The sequence below is a fragment of the Podarcis cretensis genome (genome assembly GCF_951804945.1).
Source record: "Podarcis cretensis genome assembly, chromosome: 2".
In the NCBI taxonomy this organism is placed as follows: Eukaryota; Metazoa; Chordata; class Lepidosauria; order Squamata; family Lacertidae; genus Podarcis; species Podarcis cretensis.
The window spans coordinates 36,934,436-36,949,325 of NC_137171.1; the positions used below are offsets into that span (position 1 = coordinate 36,934,436).

The 14,890-nt window shown below is 44.2% G+C and overlaps 1 protein-coding gene across 1 annotated transcript in view; it reads left to right on the top strand.

The window, feature by feature from the left end:
• Window positions 1-14,890, top strand: part of MGAT5B (alpha-1,6-mannosylglycoprotein 6-beta-N-acetylglucosaminyltransferase B) — a 174,201-nt gene that overhangs the window by 58,658 nt on the left and 100,653 nt on the right. The window contains exon 3 of the mRNA XM_079965995.1: window positions 13,506-13,650. Coding sequence (XP_079822121.1) covers window positions 13,506-13,650 — 145 coding nt within the window. The remainder of the gene's footprint in view (window positions 1-13,505; window positions 13,651-14,890) is intronic.

A 14,890-nucleotide genomic window follows, 5' to 3' on the forward strand; every position in this document is an offset into this window, starting at 1 on the left:
ATTTACACTAGCTGTGTTCTGATCTAGTTTAGATGAATGTTCATTCACTTGCTTACACAGATCATCTAGTTTCCCAAGGATTTTATCCAATACTGTTACTGATGTGTCTCCACCTGTGGCCATTCCTGCAGGCCTTGCTGGCTCTAAATCTTCCTGTGGAGTCACGGAGACTGTAGGAACCGATGATCTGCGCAGCTGTGAAGTTATCGTAGTTTGTTGTGTTTTGGCTTTTGCTGATCTTGTCTTCCCACTCATCCCACCACTGTCTAGGCGCCAAGGTCAGTCTTATGATTAACAGTTCCCATGGGAATCCACAAGCCCTTGGATGGAAAATTCCCCCCAGCCGTTGCAAGTTTTCAATAGTCCACTAGGGGAAATCTGGCTGTTTCTTCACAAAGGAAAAACAATTTGCAATATGCCAAAATTCAAAGTCTCTAAAAAGTTCAATAACAATGTCAAACAGCCCCAAACTTCCAAAGACCTTCTGAAGTTCTTAATTTTTGCAGAGCCAAGCCTTAGTTCCTTACAATGTCTCAAAGAGTGCAAGTTTCTAGTGTAACAACTCAATGTAGCAATCCACTGTAACAGTTCCAACAGACTGGCAGCTCTGGCAATTTAGTAGCTCTACCAATCTGGCAGTCCGCTGCAGTCACTGTCTCTCAAAGAATTTGTAAATCCATAAAAAAAGAAAGATATATCCACAGGTATAGGGTATAGTCCACAAGCATAATAAAAGAGCCAGTTGATGCTTGGAAAGATGCTATTCAGAGAAGTAGTTCAACGGCAATTAGAAAGTTAAAAGTCTCTGCTTAAAATCTATGTACAAAACCGGGAGACGGACTTCCTGGTTGCATCTCCCGCTTTAGTGCCAAATTTCCACAAATTTAGTCTCAAAATCGATTAACTTCACCTACTCACGAGTAGTTGGTTTATATCCGAATTGTCCCAGGAAAAAAGGTCAGCGCTCACCGGCAGCAGCTTCGCAGCTTCGTCTCTGCAGGAAGAGCGGTTGACTCACAGCACCGCGCTAGCCCTTTCATGCTCCGGAGCTCCTTACGGGGTTCCTTTGACGTTTCTGGGCGCACAAATGGTGCCTGCCGAGTCCCTGCCTATCTCTGCCTGTGGTTTTCCGACGCGGGTCTCCGCTTCGCCGTAGCGGACGACCCGTTTCTGCAGAGCCTCCTCTTCACAAAGTAAAGAGGACCGCCATTGCCGTTCGCGCCGCCTCCGGAAGTCCTTACTTGTGGACTTTTCAGTGTTGAAAGTTGAATGCTGCTAATCTCCCCACCCCAAGGTCCACAGGATGGATATCTTCAGGTAGTGTCTGATGCTTGCTTTAAAAAGGAAATATATGTCATATTTTATTTTTGTATTGGAACATGCAAATCTATCTTATACCGAGTCTGTCCATTGGTGCATCTAGCTCAGTATTGTCTACTCTGATTGGCTGCAGCTCTCCAGGATTTGAGACAGGAGGTCTCTCCCAGCACTACCAGGGGATGTTGGGGATTGAATTTGGGAACATCTGCAGATGCTCTGACATGGAGCTAGGAACAGATTCCCCATGGGACCTGAAGTTGTGCAAGTTACAATATCAGTTCCTCCATTAACAGGCTGATTATATGCATGGTGCATATAAGCTTTTCCTATTATCTCCTCACGGTACACTATATGTTGAAGTGTCTGAATTAATCTGTTATAGGAAATGTTGAGTGCTGAGAATTTTGTCTCAGCAGAGCAGATTCAGATAAGAGGAGATTTGGGTTCTTTCCCACCCTACAGTTCTCCAGCTAGATTGGCATTTCTCTTCTTCCCTGAGAAAAATGCCACATATTTCAATAAAGCACTGGGTTCTAGAGTTGTCTCCATCCAGTTTTTCTTTCATCCTATTACTTCTAATTACTTAGCTCTGTGCCTCTCTGCAGCTTCATAAGTAGCTGCCTCAAACCTCCTCCGTGTTTGCTGTCGCATCTCCTGAGATAGTGAGGGGTGATTGATTATGGTCATTATTTCAAAGTACCATAAGAAAATCTCTGCCCTATTCATTAATTGTCTTAAAGAGCAGCCGCCTTTCATGGGGGGAAAGCTGTCATTCTTCAGCAAACTCCAATTAATTTCATGCATGGTTTTTACTTGTATTTTCTTGCCTACCCTTGTTTATTATCCATATTCATTAGGAGATTTCCCCCCAACCCAGCTTAATTAGTGGTGGTCTCTCAGATGTCTCTTGATTTCTCCATTATTGTATCTTCTCATTTAAAACTGGGCCATTTCTAGCCAATGCTCTTTCTGCATGGGTGAGGTCATGTCATAGGCCAGGTAGAATCTCTCTGGGGAAATCTGTGTGCATGTTGTTCACATCCACACCCTTGAGGTCTTGGTGTGGTCTCTTCATTCACTGTGTAGGATCTGCCAGGGTCACACCTATCTACCTGGTCACACGCAGGGGGAAGATGCTCTAGACCAGGTGTGACAGGAAGTCCTCCTGGCTGGAGCAACATTCCCCTGTGTGTCCATTCTGGACAAACAGGAAATGCTGTATTTGACTGCTTCAGTGATGTTACATCCCACACTAACTGGAGAGCTTCTCTCTCTCTCTCTCTCTCTCTCTCCCCTTCTCCCCCTCTCCCCCTCTCCCCCTCTCTCCCTCCTTCCCCTCTCCATATCCCACCCTTACTTTCTCTTTACTAATTTTCAGTTAACTGAGCTCTCATTCTGCAGGTGTCCAGAAATCAGCTCTCGGTTTAGGACAACTTAATTCTAGCTTCAGCATTATATCAAAGACTTGCATCAGTATATGCAATCAGCAACAGCAAACTTTCTGAAAGATGCCATAATAATTGTTGCCAAATTTGTCATAGATCTCTTGTTATTCTTCATAAGCCCCTGGGGGAAAATACAGAGAGAGAGAATGAGAGTGAGCAAGCAAGTGAGTGCAGAGAATTCCTGCAAGAGAAAAGCTGCACTTCTCTGCTGGGAACGGCAGGTGATAATGTGTTCCACCCCCACCACCCCCTGTCCCTAGCATGGAAAATGATCCATGAAAGGGAAAAAATTGAGCAAAAGGATGGAGTCAGGTTTTTGTTTTTTTTAACATTTCCTTTTGGTATAATTTTATTTAAAGGAACAAATCAATTTTCTGACTGTGCAATGCAACGTGGGTGATTTGCTATAGCAAGCAAGATTGTCTTTGGGGAAAAGACAAAAACTTAAATTTACAGGATTTTAGGAAGCAAGCATAGAGGTTTGGTTACCCCTGTTTCTGTGGCTGGAAGGGATGTGCTTGGTGTTTTCTTGCACAGTATAAGTCGGGGGTCAGCAAACTTTCAGCAGGGGACCGGTCCACTGTCCCTCAGACAATGTGGGGGGCCGGACTATATTTTGAAAAAATATATATGAATAAATTCCTATGCCCCACAAATAACCCAGAGATGCATTTTAAATAAAAGGACACATTCTACTCATGTAAAAACACGCTGATTCCCAGACTGTCTGTGGGCTGGATTTAGAAAGCGATTGGGCCAGATCCGGCCCCCGGGCCTTAGTTTGCCCATAAGTACTCTGGGAAATAGGGATGCGGGTGGTGCTGTGGGTAAAACCTCAGTGCCTAGGACTTGCCGATCATATGGTCGGTGGTTCGAATCCCCGCGGCGGGGTGAGCTCCCGTCGTTCGGTCCCAGCTCCTGCCCACCTAGCAGTTCGAAAGCACTCTTAAGTGCAAGTAGATAAATAGGTACCGCTTTATAGCAGGAAGGTAAACGGCGTTTCCGTGTGCTGCGCTGGTGCTGGCTCGCCAACTGCAGCTTCGTCACGCTGGCCACGTGACCCGGAAGTGTCTTCGGACGGCGCCGGCTCACGACCTCTAGAACGAGATGAGCACGCAACCCTAAAGTCGGACACGACTGGCCCGTACGGGCAGGGGTACCTTTACCTTTTACTATGGGAAATAGGCTATATCATTCCCAGGGGGCTTCATGAGGAGTGGGGTGGTGGAGACAACCCAGCCCCAAAAGTTCTTTGGGGTCAGTTGCAGTACTGCTCACCTCACCAATTTTGTGCTGAAAAGTCTAACAAAAGAACTTTAAGTTCAACTTCACTTTGACCCTGAGAGCAGTCAGCAAGGAGATACTCTTCCATTTCTGCTCCTGTGACAAAATTACTTTCCTTGCCCCTCCACTCCCTATGTGAGACTTTTCCCAGAGCCTGAACCCTCAGTCCATCAAGTCCATATCTAGTGTGAGTCGAGGAGGGTCTCCTTTATCATCCAAGCCCCTGGAGATGAGTTGTGAATGGACAGGCCCATTAAAAACTGCTCTGTCCAAGTGTCAAACAGGGCTGATATTAAAGCCATCTCAACCCATTCTTGTGCATATTTAAGTCTTCAAAATTTGGCATGGAAAACACAGAGGTAAAAAATAAATAAAGGTGTTTACAAGGTCATTTAAGGGTTGTAGCACTGCCTCTGTTTCTGTAAAAGATATTATTTCCTTCAAACTTTTAAAAACAGGTGGACACCATGGAGCAGCTGTTGAGGGGGGGGGTGCGCCTTGCCACCCCACACAATACAGCAATGCAGTGCAATACAACAAATTCTCCTCAAGCCACAGGACAGGATGACATTCCATCACTCTCAGGGGGATTTGTACATAGAAATTATGGCTGCCTCTGTGTAGACCCATGGTTCCCAATGTGAGGCACATGCTGCACAGAGAGACAATTTGATTTTTAAGGGGGGCAATTCGAGAATGTGTTATTAACAATGAATGGCCTTTTAGACTTCCTCCACGTGAATAGGAGTTCACTTTTTGAATAATAAGAATTATATGTCACCGGGGTGGGGGGCAGGCATCAGGATTTTAGAAATGCTTAGGTGGGGCATGGTCAAAAAAAGGTTGGGAACCAGTGGTGTAGGCCATACTTCCTGTACTGCTTTCAAAGCAGAATACAGTCTTTTTCTGGCTCCTGGTTTACACCATCATAGCAGGCTAAATTTTCTCCACAAGAATCCATTCCCGTGTACACAGTCTTGTGAATCAGACAAATGCCAATCCTTCTTTGCAACTATTTTTGTGCAGTGCTATACATTATTGCGGAAATCACTGCAGAATTCTGGACATGTACCACATGTTCACTGCTACTTTGTCCAGCAGTTGTGACTGTGTGCGCAAAGACACCCAAGCGAAGAAATTTAGTATGAGAATCCGTCTTTCCTTACACTTCATCAATACCAACTGATATTTTGAACACATATCAAAACATGATAACAACATACAGTAGACTTCATTATGAGGCATTCCAATATGGGTAAATCCAATGAATGGGCCAGACACACTTGCTAAGCAAATGCAGGAGAGAGAGGCAAGGAGCCTTTCTGAAACAGAATTTAAGGCAGATGCCCTTCCCATAGCAGGACATTTACAAATGGTCCATGCATGTTATCCAACTGGAATGTGGAAAATTTAACAAGAATCTTCCTTCTAATTTGCATTGCACAAATCTCCTCAACCAATTAGACACCAATTTTCCGGGGAATGTTCAGCTCAGCTTTTATGGTGTTCATTCATTAGTTTAATAACTCACTTGCAGCATTTTTATGGTGCTCCCTGGTGTCTGTGCCCTTCTTCCATTCAGACTCCCCACCTTCCTCTTCTCCTTAGTCAGCCCCTTTTCTGAATTTCTTCATAATCTCAGAGTCCTCACTAAAGCCCACAGCAGAAATTTTGGCAGATCTGAAACTTTAATAAAATACAGTGTCGGGGGTCACCCTCAATTACTCAGCTGCAAGTTGATTCTGTTTCCATGGACTTTCTTTTTCGAATGTTCTGCCTGCTGGGGACTATTATTCTCGTTCCCCAATACCTGGGAATGGGTCCAGATTTTGTGGTTATAATATAGACACAAAAGGAGGCAGCGAAGAAGCAGTGGCTGTGCTTAGCCCTTCAGGCGAGCAGTCACTTTTTAGCTGGATGCATGTTTATTGTATAATTAATAGCTGGTTGCTCGCTCGCTCTCCCTCTGTAATCCAGCACAGAGCACTGTGCCAATTCTAGTCTCCAAAGTGCTTTCCAAAAAAGGTGTGGCTACAGGAATGGATTATTCAAATCCTCTGGGCTTTTTTCTGTGTTTGAATGCTCTGGTTCTGAACACAAAATAACAAAATTGCCAGCAACAACTTGGAACTTAGCGATAGCCTCAAAGGAGCAGTTTTATGGGATCTCCCAGGGTAGGAGGAGCACATGGAAATGAGATGATCAGCAACTCATAGGAACTGAGTCAGACCTATTAGTCCACGGTCCACCTAGCTCCATATTGTCTACACTGACTGGCAGTGGCTTCCCAGGGTATCAGGCAAGGGTCATTCTCACTCTTACCTGGAGATGTGAGGACTGAACCTGGGACCTTTTTTATGCAAAGCAAATGCTCTTCCATTGAGCTAAGGCCCTTCTCAACTCCATCACCTTTTGGTCATAGGTGTGCTCCATCCTGTTGCATGCTATTATGTCCTGTCCTGTCCCACTGTGTACATTTTCTACACATTTTTTTTTACACAAAATACACACTTTTAAATGCATCCAGCCACAATCCTCTGTTTGTGACTCACTATCTGACTTACATCCATAAGATGCACAATTTGTAGTCATCTTTTGTACAACATTTACAATGTTTTGCACACTTTTTGCACACCAAAAGTCCTTTGCCAAATCTGAAGAAGCGCGACATCCGATTGAGAGTTGCGTTCCAATGCACAAAGCAAGTTTGGAAGCATTGGGTTGGGTGCAATTGCAGCGAGAAGCAGCCCAAGCATATCCCACCCCCCTCCCAATCTCTAGGAGTATCCTGTGGGCAGTGATGTTAGTCTATCTAACTACTTCATTGCTTTGAGAACAGGATGAAATGCTTTGCTCCATGCTCTGCAAAGGAGGCAAGGACTCAGCCTCTCTCTGTCTCCAAAAAGCTCTCCAAGGATAGCTCTGGTATCTGTTTTTAATGCCAATGATTTAGATGGCTCAGGTTTGACTTGCACAGTAACTACAAGGGGTGGTGGTCTCTTCTTTTTCCCTTTATTTTTAAGGGCCAGTGGGGAACTGGCCTTCCCTCTTCCAGCTACTGCAATGAATGAGAGCACACCCATGAATTGAAGTCTTGACTTGATTCTTGGTTGGGTTTTTCAGTTGAAGGCTACAGGTAACTGCCTCTTTATATAACACACCCTCCAATATGTTGAAGCCGTAAGCTGGGACATGTATCTTCCCGGCTGCGCTCCTGCACAAGTCACGGGACCCACGTGAGGTTGCAATCTTGTGTGTTTGGGGGTGCTGTGCCGAGCGCACGGTGCCCCCTAAAACAGGATGTCCCAATTTAATCAGGGCAATTGAGGGGTATGATATAGGTGTCACATATTATGAATCTGAGTAGCAACCATATAACTACCCCCAAATGATAACTGGTATAGAATGGATAAGTTTGTTGTATCAATCTGACCATGGAATACTTGCATTTATGGGATTGAGATGGCTCTAAAAAGCTCTATGGAGAAAAGAGAGGTGCTTGCATTCATGGAGGTGGACAGGACAGTTGCACTCTGCCCTGGATCCTATTCCACAAGGGTTTAGGGTAGGAGCAGCTGAACAGGTAAGGAGAGAAGAGGTGAGGTGTAGATGCAGTGCAGTGTTCAGAGTAGTGTAGTGTAGTGTTGGACCCGGTTCAGATTGCAAGAAGCTCCCTGGGTGACCTTGGACCAGTGATTACCTCTGAGAGAATAAGAACATAGTCTACCTTACAAGCTTGTCATAAGCATAAAAGGGGTATGGTTGAGCATGGAGAACTATGTATACCCATGTCCTTCAACCGTGGGTCCTCAGATGTTGTTGGACTACAACTCCTATCATCCCTTACCATTGACTAAGCTGACTGGAGATGGATGGGAGTTGCAGTCCAACAACACCTAGGGACGCAAGGCTGAAGAACACTGATGTACAGCAGCTTGAGCTCCTTGGAATAAAGGTGAAATATGAATGTAATAATGCTTTCTTCTGCAGCCATCCGCCATTGCTCCTGCCTCCCCCCCCCACCTCTGTGCCTTGACCGCATCTGAGGAATGTAGTGTTTGTATATGCAAGTACATGCCTGGCATGGAGTGAATTATTTTGCTATTGAGAGTGCGTATTTTCTGCAGTTCCAACAACCGTGTTCATTTCTTTCAGCAGTTATTGTTTATATAACATACAAAAAGTTCTACCTGGGATTCAGATAATTTAATGGTGTCACTTCTGCATCATACATCACTGCCATATGCCAGCTAAAAAGAGTCTGGAGCAGAAAGTGAATGTGTGATTTTACAAATGATGTATGAACAAGGACATAGCCTGGAGCAGGTCTTTGCAATGCTGAGAGCTGCAAGTTGCTAGTGTCCTTTGGGGAAGTTCTACTGGTAATGGGTTTGTGTTGTATATATACTGGAAATACAATATATTAAAGCCCACATAAGCACAACGTGGTGGCCTGTTCTCCATGCAAGTCTCCGAGGATTGGTGGTTGCTTGTCTTTCCCAGCAAACAAAACTGCTCTGATTAACCTTGAAGTTAGAGAATATGAGAAATCCTCCATGTTGAAGCTGATTTATGGCAGAGGTGGGCAACATGCGGCCTGCAGGCTGTGCATTGCCTGTAAGGCACATTTTGTGACCTACGTATCGACTAGATACCAAACCACTTGGGACAGCAATCTGGTTGGGTGTGAGCGACTCCCTTTAAGTTTCCATATGTTCAAAATGAAGGTTGTGGTTTTTTGACGTAGCATGTAACATTGCTGGATGGCATACACCTCCCCACACCTAATAGGAAGCGAAGCGTCAAAATGATGTTTGGTATGAAAATATGTGTGAGAACACAGACAAGGAATCTTTGGTAGGGCTCCTAGCATCCCTGGTCATTGGCCATGCTGGCCAGGGCTGATAGGCATTGGAGTCTAACAACATCTGGAGGGCCACCAGTCCCCAGTCCTTGTGGCTGAAGATACTTGACTTTAACTGTGAATTGAGTTATATTTCTCCTCCATCCCTATGAATAGATTGCATATGAAAGGGAATAGAACATACTTGGTTGGGAACACCAGGAGTAGACTTGGGTCTTTCTTATTTCAGCAGTGTCCTGTGGGAAGCCAAAATTCAGAGCCCGCTACCCACCTCTCGACTTCTGTCCTGCTCAATTCACTACATCATAGCTGTGGCGCTCTGTGGTGCTCTCTAGGCTCAGCGCCCAGTGCAGCGGAACCAGTCACGCTGCCCTAAATTCGCCTCTGGAAGCACTGTCGTATATGTAGCATATTGAGGCCAGGGTGTAAAGTGGGTTGATTTTCACACATCTCTTCCTTTACTTCATTAATTGTATGCAACTCTTTGAAGGTGACCCGGAAACTGCAATTAATCCAGAATGCGGCAGCTAGACTGGTGACTGGGAGTGGCCACCGGGACCACATAACACCAGTTCTGAGAGATCTGCATTGGCTTCCAGTACATTTCCAAGCACAATTCAAAGTGTTGGTGCTGACCTTTAAACCCTAAATGGCCTCGGTCCTGTATACCTGAAGGAGCGTCTCCACCCCCATCGTTCAGCCCGGACACTGAGATCCAGCGCCAAGGGCCTTCTGGCGGTTCCCTCATTGTGAGAAGTGAGGTTACAGGGAACCAGACAGAGGGCCTTCTCGGTAGTGGCGCCCACCCTGTGGAACGCCCTCCCATCAGATGTCAAGGAAATAAGCAGCTATCTTACTTTTAAAAGACATCTGAAGGCATCCCTGTTTAGGGAGGTTTTTAATATTTAATGCTGTATTGTTTTTAACACTCAATTGAGAGCCTCCCAGAGTGGCTGGGGAAACTCAGCCAGATGGCCGGGGTATAAATAAATTATTATAAATTATTATTATTATTATTATTATTATTATTTCATTTCAGTGAAGCAGTTCCTGGAGGACTGTTGTGTCTTAAATAGCCAAATATCCCTTTTCTAAACAGGGATGTGTTTTGATTAGGGTTTCCACAATTTAAATGGACAGCAGCCCTATGCCTGTAAAAGGCAGATGTTCTCTTCCAGAGGAACAGACTGATTGCAAAAGCTTCAGTTGCTGATTTTGGCCAGAGAGCTTCTGTTCATTTAAAAAACAATGTGCACACACCCCAAGTCAACTCTGTATCCAAATGCTATTATATATATCCCACAGCAGTATTCTTCAGATTTGGTTCTCTAGATGCAGTTTCCATTATCCCAGATCATTGGCGAAGCTGGCTGAGGGTGGTGAAAGTTGGGAGTCCAAAATATCTGGGGCCTCAAGGTTGAAGAACACTGAACTATGTGGCTTGTTTGTTTTGTTTTCAATATTAGGTACACATTTCCTTTTCAAATAATTCCATCATTCCACTTTTCTTCTTGCTCACTCCCTTCTACTTTCCCTGTTTCATTTTGATTGCAAGCTTTTGGCAAACTTTATTTTATTCCGTACTGGATTGTGGTGCATTCAGTACCATTTTGCTGCTCATGAACATTTGGGATTGCTCAAGGCAAGATGCAAATAAAAACTAGGTATGGCGAAGTCCTCAAGGGACCTGGCGGCTGCTTATGTGAATAGCTGCCCTGAGAATTCACTTCCACTTATGATTTGCTTAAGCATTTGAGGAGCTGAGTTTTGAACAGCAGAGGGAGGTGTTTTGCTTCTTGGGGTAGCATGAGCAGGGGAACAAAGAAGGGAAACCTGGCTCTTGATTTTGGTCTGGCCCAACTAAGAAAAGTTTAGCTGCATGACCACATCTGTTTAAGTTGTCTAGATCCCCTTCTGGGCAGCATTTAGAGCTTCCTTTCCCCAACCCCTATTGGGACTTAGTCATAATTTTTTCTTCTTTGTTTTGGCTCACTTGTTCTGGTTGGTCCTGAAAAGAGAGTTGTTTTTATCTCCTTTGTACTATCAATGAGGGGTTTCATTTGGTTTGAATTTGGCCTGCTTCACTTTATTTAGCTTCCAGATAATTAGGTCACATCAAGCAGTGTGGAGGGATAGAGAGAGAAAAATCTACCAGTGTGGTGTAGTGGTTAAGAGCAGTAGTCTCGTAATCTGGGGAACAGGGTTCGCATCTCCGCTCCTCCACATGCAGCTGCTGGGTGACCTTGGGCCAGTCACACTTCTTTGAAGTCTCTCAGCCCCACTCACCTCACAGAGTGTTTGTTGTGGGGGAGGAAGGGAAAGGAGGTTGTTAGCCGCTTTGAGACTCCTTAGGGTAGTGATAAAGCAGGATATCAAATCCAAACTCTTCTTCTTCTGATGGTATACACACCCCTGAGGCATCTGAGTGACAAGAGGTCTACCTAAAACAAAATCTCTTACATCTTACCAGCTCATCCTTGGGCAGTGCTAGAGCTGCTGGCTCCTCATGAGGTTTACTGCCAAGGTATGTGATGCTAAAGCTGTCAGAGCTTCCTCAGCACATCTCTAAGGTGCTTTGGCAAGGCAGAACAGGGAACCTTTTTTTTTAGCAAATCCAAGGCTTGAAGCCAGAGTGGAGAGGACTAGGTAGTGAGGCAGGATACCTGCACTGAAGAATGAAATGGAATCTGGCGGTTAAATAGTTAATTATGTTTCATATTGTGGTGTGTGGCATCCTGGTTCCATATGGGGGAGCAACAGTGCCTTTAGGAGCAGCGGGAAATACAGAAATTAAGGAGGTGACTCCCGCCCACCCCATTTGCTTGTTTATAAAGTGATAGGGAAAAGTCACCTGCTTAATTTTTGCACATCAGGCTGCTCTTAAAGGCACTGGAGCAGAGCTCACAAATAAGTTGGCAACCCTAGCAAAACCTCTCTACCCAAGAAAAGTGACAATGTAAACAAATCCAGGGCTGTTATCCCTGGTGAGTGGAGTTCAGCTTTGTAGCGAATTGCCTTCAGCATGAATCAAAATAGTTAGTGAGAAGGTTTAGCTGAATGATTCCATAAGTCTCTATTTATGATAGGATAGCCAAGATTCTTACTGATAGGGTTCCTGTGCTTCATGGAGGAAATACACAAATCCAATGATATTCTTATACCACTGTTTGATTACTCCAGTGTGGTTCAGACCAGAGCAAGTACATTTCAAGTTGACACATTAAAATACATCAAAATCCACGATATACTTTCTTGCCATTGTATCCATACTCCAAGACAATTGTAACTTGGTGATTGTTTGCTTTGCTTGTCTGGGACATCCAGAAATTCAGCTTCTGATTGCGGATCTGTGTTTTGTGCTACAAAATATGTGTTACATAACTGTGTCAGTTTGCATCTCAGCAGGCTCTAACCCCTGCTGCTGTGTAAATGAAAATGTGTTGTACCTTCTTTAAAAGGAATCTATGAGAGTGGAATGATAAGTTTAATGAGTATTAGCATTATGCAATAGGAACTAATTCTCTGCCCTCTAACCTCATCATAAGGTCTCTTGTGCATTACCAAGAGAGAGAAAATAAAAGGCAATAGGTGTAGCTTCAGGGTGACTCACCAGGTCACCCCAGTGTTTAAAGGGCAGGGTTTGGTTTTTTAAAAAATGGTAGAGTCAGCATAAAATGGTAGGGTCAGCATTTTTTAAAAAAAAACAGGGTCAGCATAAAACATGGCAGATGACACCTTATCTTTATGTAATGTAGTGCCTGAGTGTATCAGTGCATTTATTTACTCCAAACCCACCCTTCAGTTAATAGGCACTGATATTCAACCATTGTGCTAAAGGCTCTTAGTACAGACACATTATGTGATGGAAGCTGATAACCTCTATAATGCACTCCAGAGCATGTTTACTCAGAGGTAACTCCCAGGGAATTCAATGGGACTTACACCCAGGTGCATATACACTGGGATTGCAGCCTAAATGTTAGATATACTGAATCATTTATATTATTTATGTTGTGAAAATAATATAATATAATATAATATAATATAATATAATATAATATAATAATATAATAAATATACAATATTATATACAGCACTAGACATACTCAGAGTAAACCTGTTGAAATTAATCAACATGAACAGGGATTTTTTACAGTGGTACCTCGGGTTAAGAACTTAATTCGTTCTGGAGGCCTGTTCTTAACCTGAAACTGTTCTTAACCTGAGGTACCGCACGATTTCTGTTCTCATCCAGAAGCAAAGTTCTTAACCCAAGGTACTATTTCTGGGTTAGCAGAGTCTGTAACCAGAAGCATCTGTAACCCGAGGTACCACTGTATTCATTTGGACCACGCACACCCCAAGTGCACAAAAGTGTCACTTAGCTGGATGCAGCCTGCTGGAAAGTATTACATTATTCAAGCAATACTGCACACCCCACCCCTGCTGCACACCCCACTACGACCCTTTTCACTATAAAATCAATTGTTGCCTTTCAACTTCACACACCTGTCTGAATGCTTTTCTGCTGCCTCCTGAGGACCACTGCAGACTGTGCTTACCTTTCCTCTTGCTTTTTTGTTTGGCTGCAGTGATGGGTGCTCTGGAGTCCAGAGGGGTGCTGCGGAAGATGAGTGACATGCTGGAGATGATGGTGAAGAGGATGGATGTGCTAGCCAGGCTGGAGAATAGCACAGACTTCCGGAAAGGGGAGGAGACACATTTCCCTATGGACAGGTTAGTAGTACCAGTAGATATGAAACATTGGCCTGAAGCATTCATTGATACAGGTTCCTCTTTTCCTGGATCCAAGAAGTGGGTGAGACCCAGATCTGCATATGGAGTTCATATGGACTGATTACTCCAGCTGCTGCATGCTCCGATTCCTCAGCTCTTTGATTCTGATGGCATATTATGGGTTCAGGAATATAGCTTAATTCAGGAGTGGTCAACTTGTGGCCCTACTGGTGTTCTTGGGCTACAACTTCCACAGTCTCTTACTGTTGGCTGTTCTTGTTGGGGCTAATGGGAGCTGAAGGCAGTGGCATGTGGTGAATTTTTTCGAAGGAGAACAGTTAGGGCCAGAGCCGCCTGCTTGTGAGGGTGATGCGGTGGGGCGGGGAGGGGAGGGTCACAGAAGTGAACATCTCACCTCCCTCTTTAAACTGGACAGAAGCTTCCTGGGCTTTGGGAAGGAGGCAGGAGGGCTTCTGGACTCACTGGTGCATTGTGCCTCCCTCTCTAAGCCAGGCAGAAGCTTTCCAGGCTTTGAGAAGGAGGTGCCAGCGAAACATTTAGGGGATTAACCTAGTCCTTCTAGTCCACTGACCGCACACTGCTGGCTAGAGGCCAATAACACCTGGAAGACCATTGATTCCCTGTCCCTTGCTTAAATCATTAGATGGGTTGCTATTTTTTAACTGGAGAACTGGACATTACCTGGACATTGCTCCCTACAAGTGATGGAGAAGGGCCAAGAGCACTGATGAGTGGTGCAACAGCTACTGTATCATTAATGTTAATTGTAAGGTCTATTTCTCCAGTGGGCAAGTCTCTTCAATAGCACTAGGTTTTCAATTGTGGGTTTTTCCTATTGCCATTTAGTATTAGAGAGTGGAGGGTTTTGAGCTTCAATCACAGGCTTGATCTTGAGCAATCCAGTTAAATAAATTATTTATCCGGGGGAATCTGATCCAAGAATCAGCTGCGGACTGTGTGGGTAGGGAGGTAAATACCCTTTAATAAGTTACTATCAAACAGCATCTCCATAAGGAATGGAATCAGAAATTCTGTAGGCACCATAAAATGACTAATTACCTCCACATAAATGATTGGTTTTAAAATAATGACTGGAAGTGCAATTCAGTTTTTACTAAGGCTAACAACGTCAGTTAATTTGTATGATGGATTGACTGCGTGTTTTGAAATGTAGAGCTTTTAATTTGATTTCAACTTGATCTAGCTCTTGAGAGTGTGC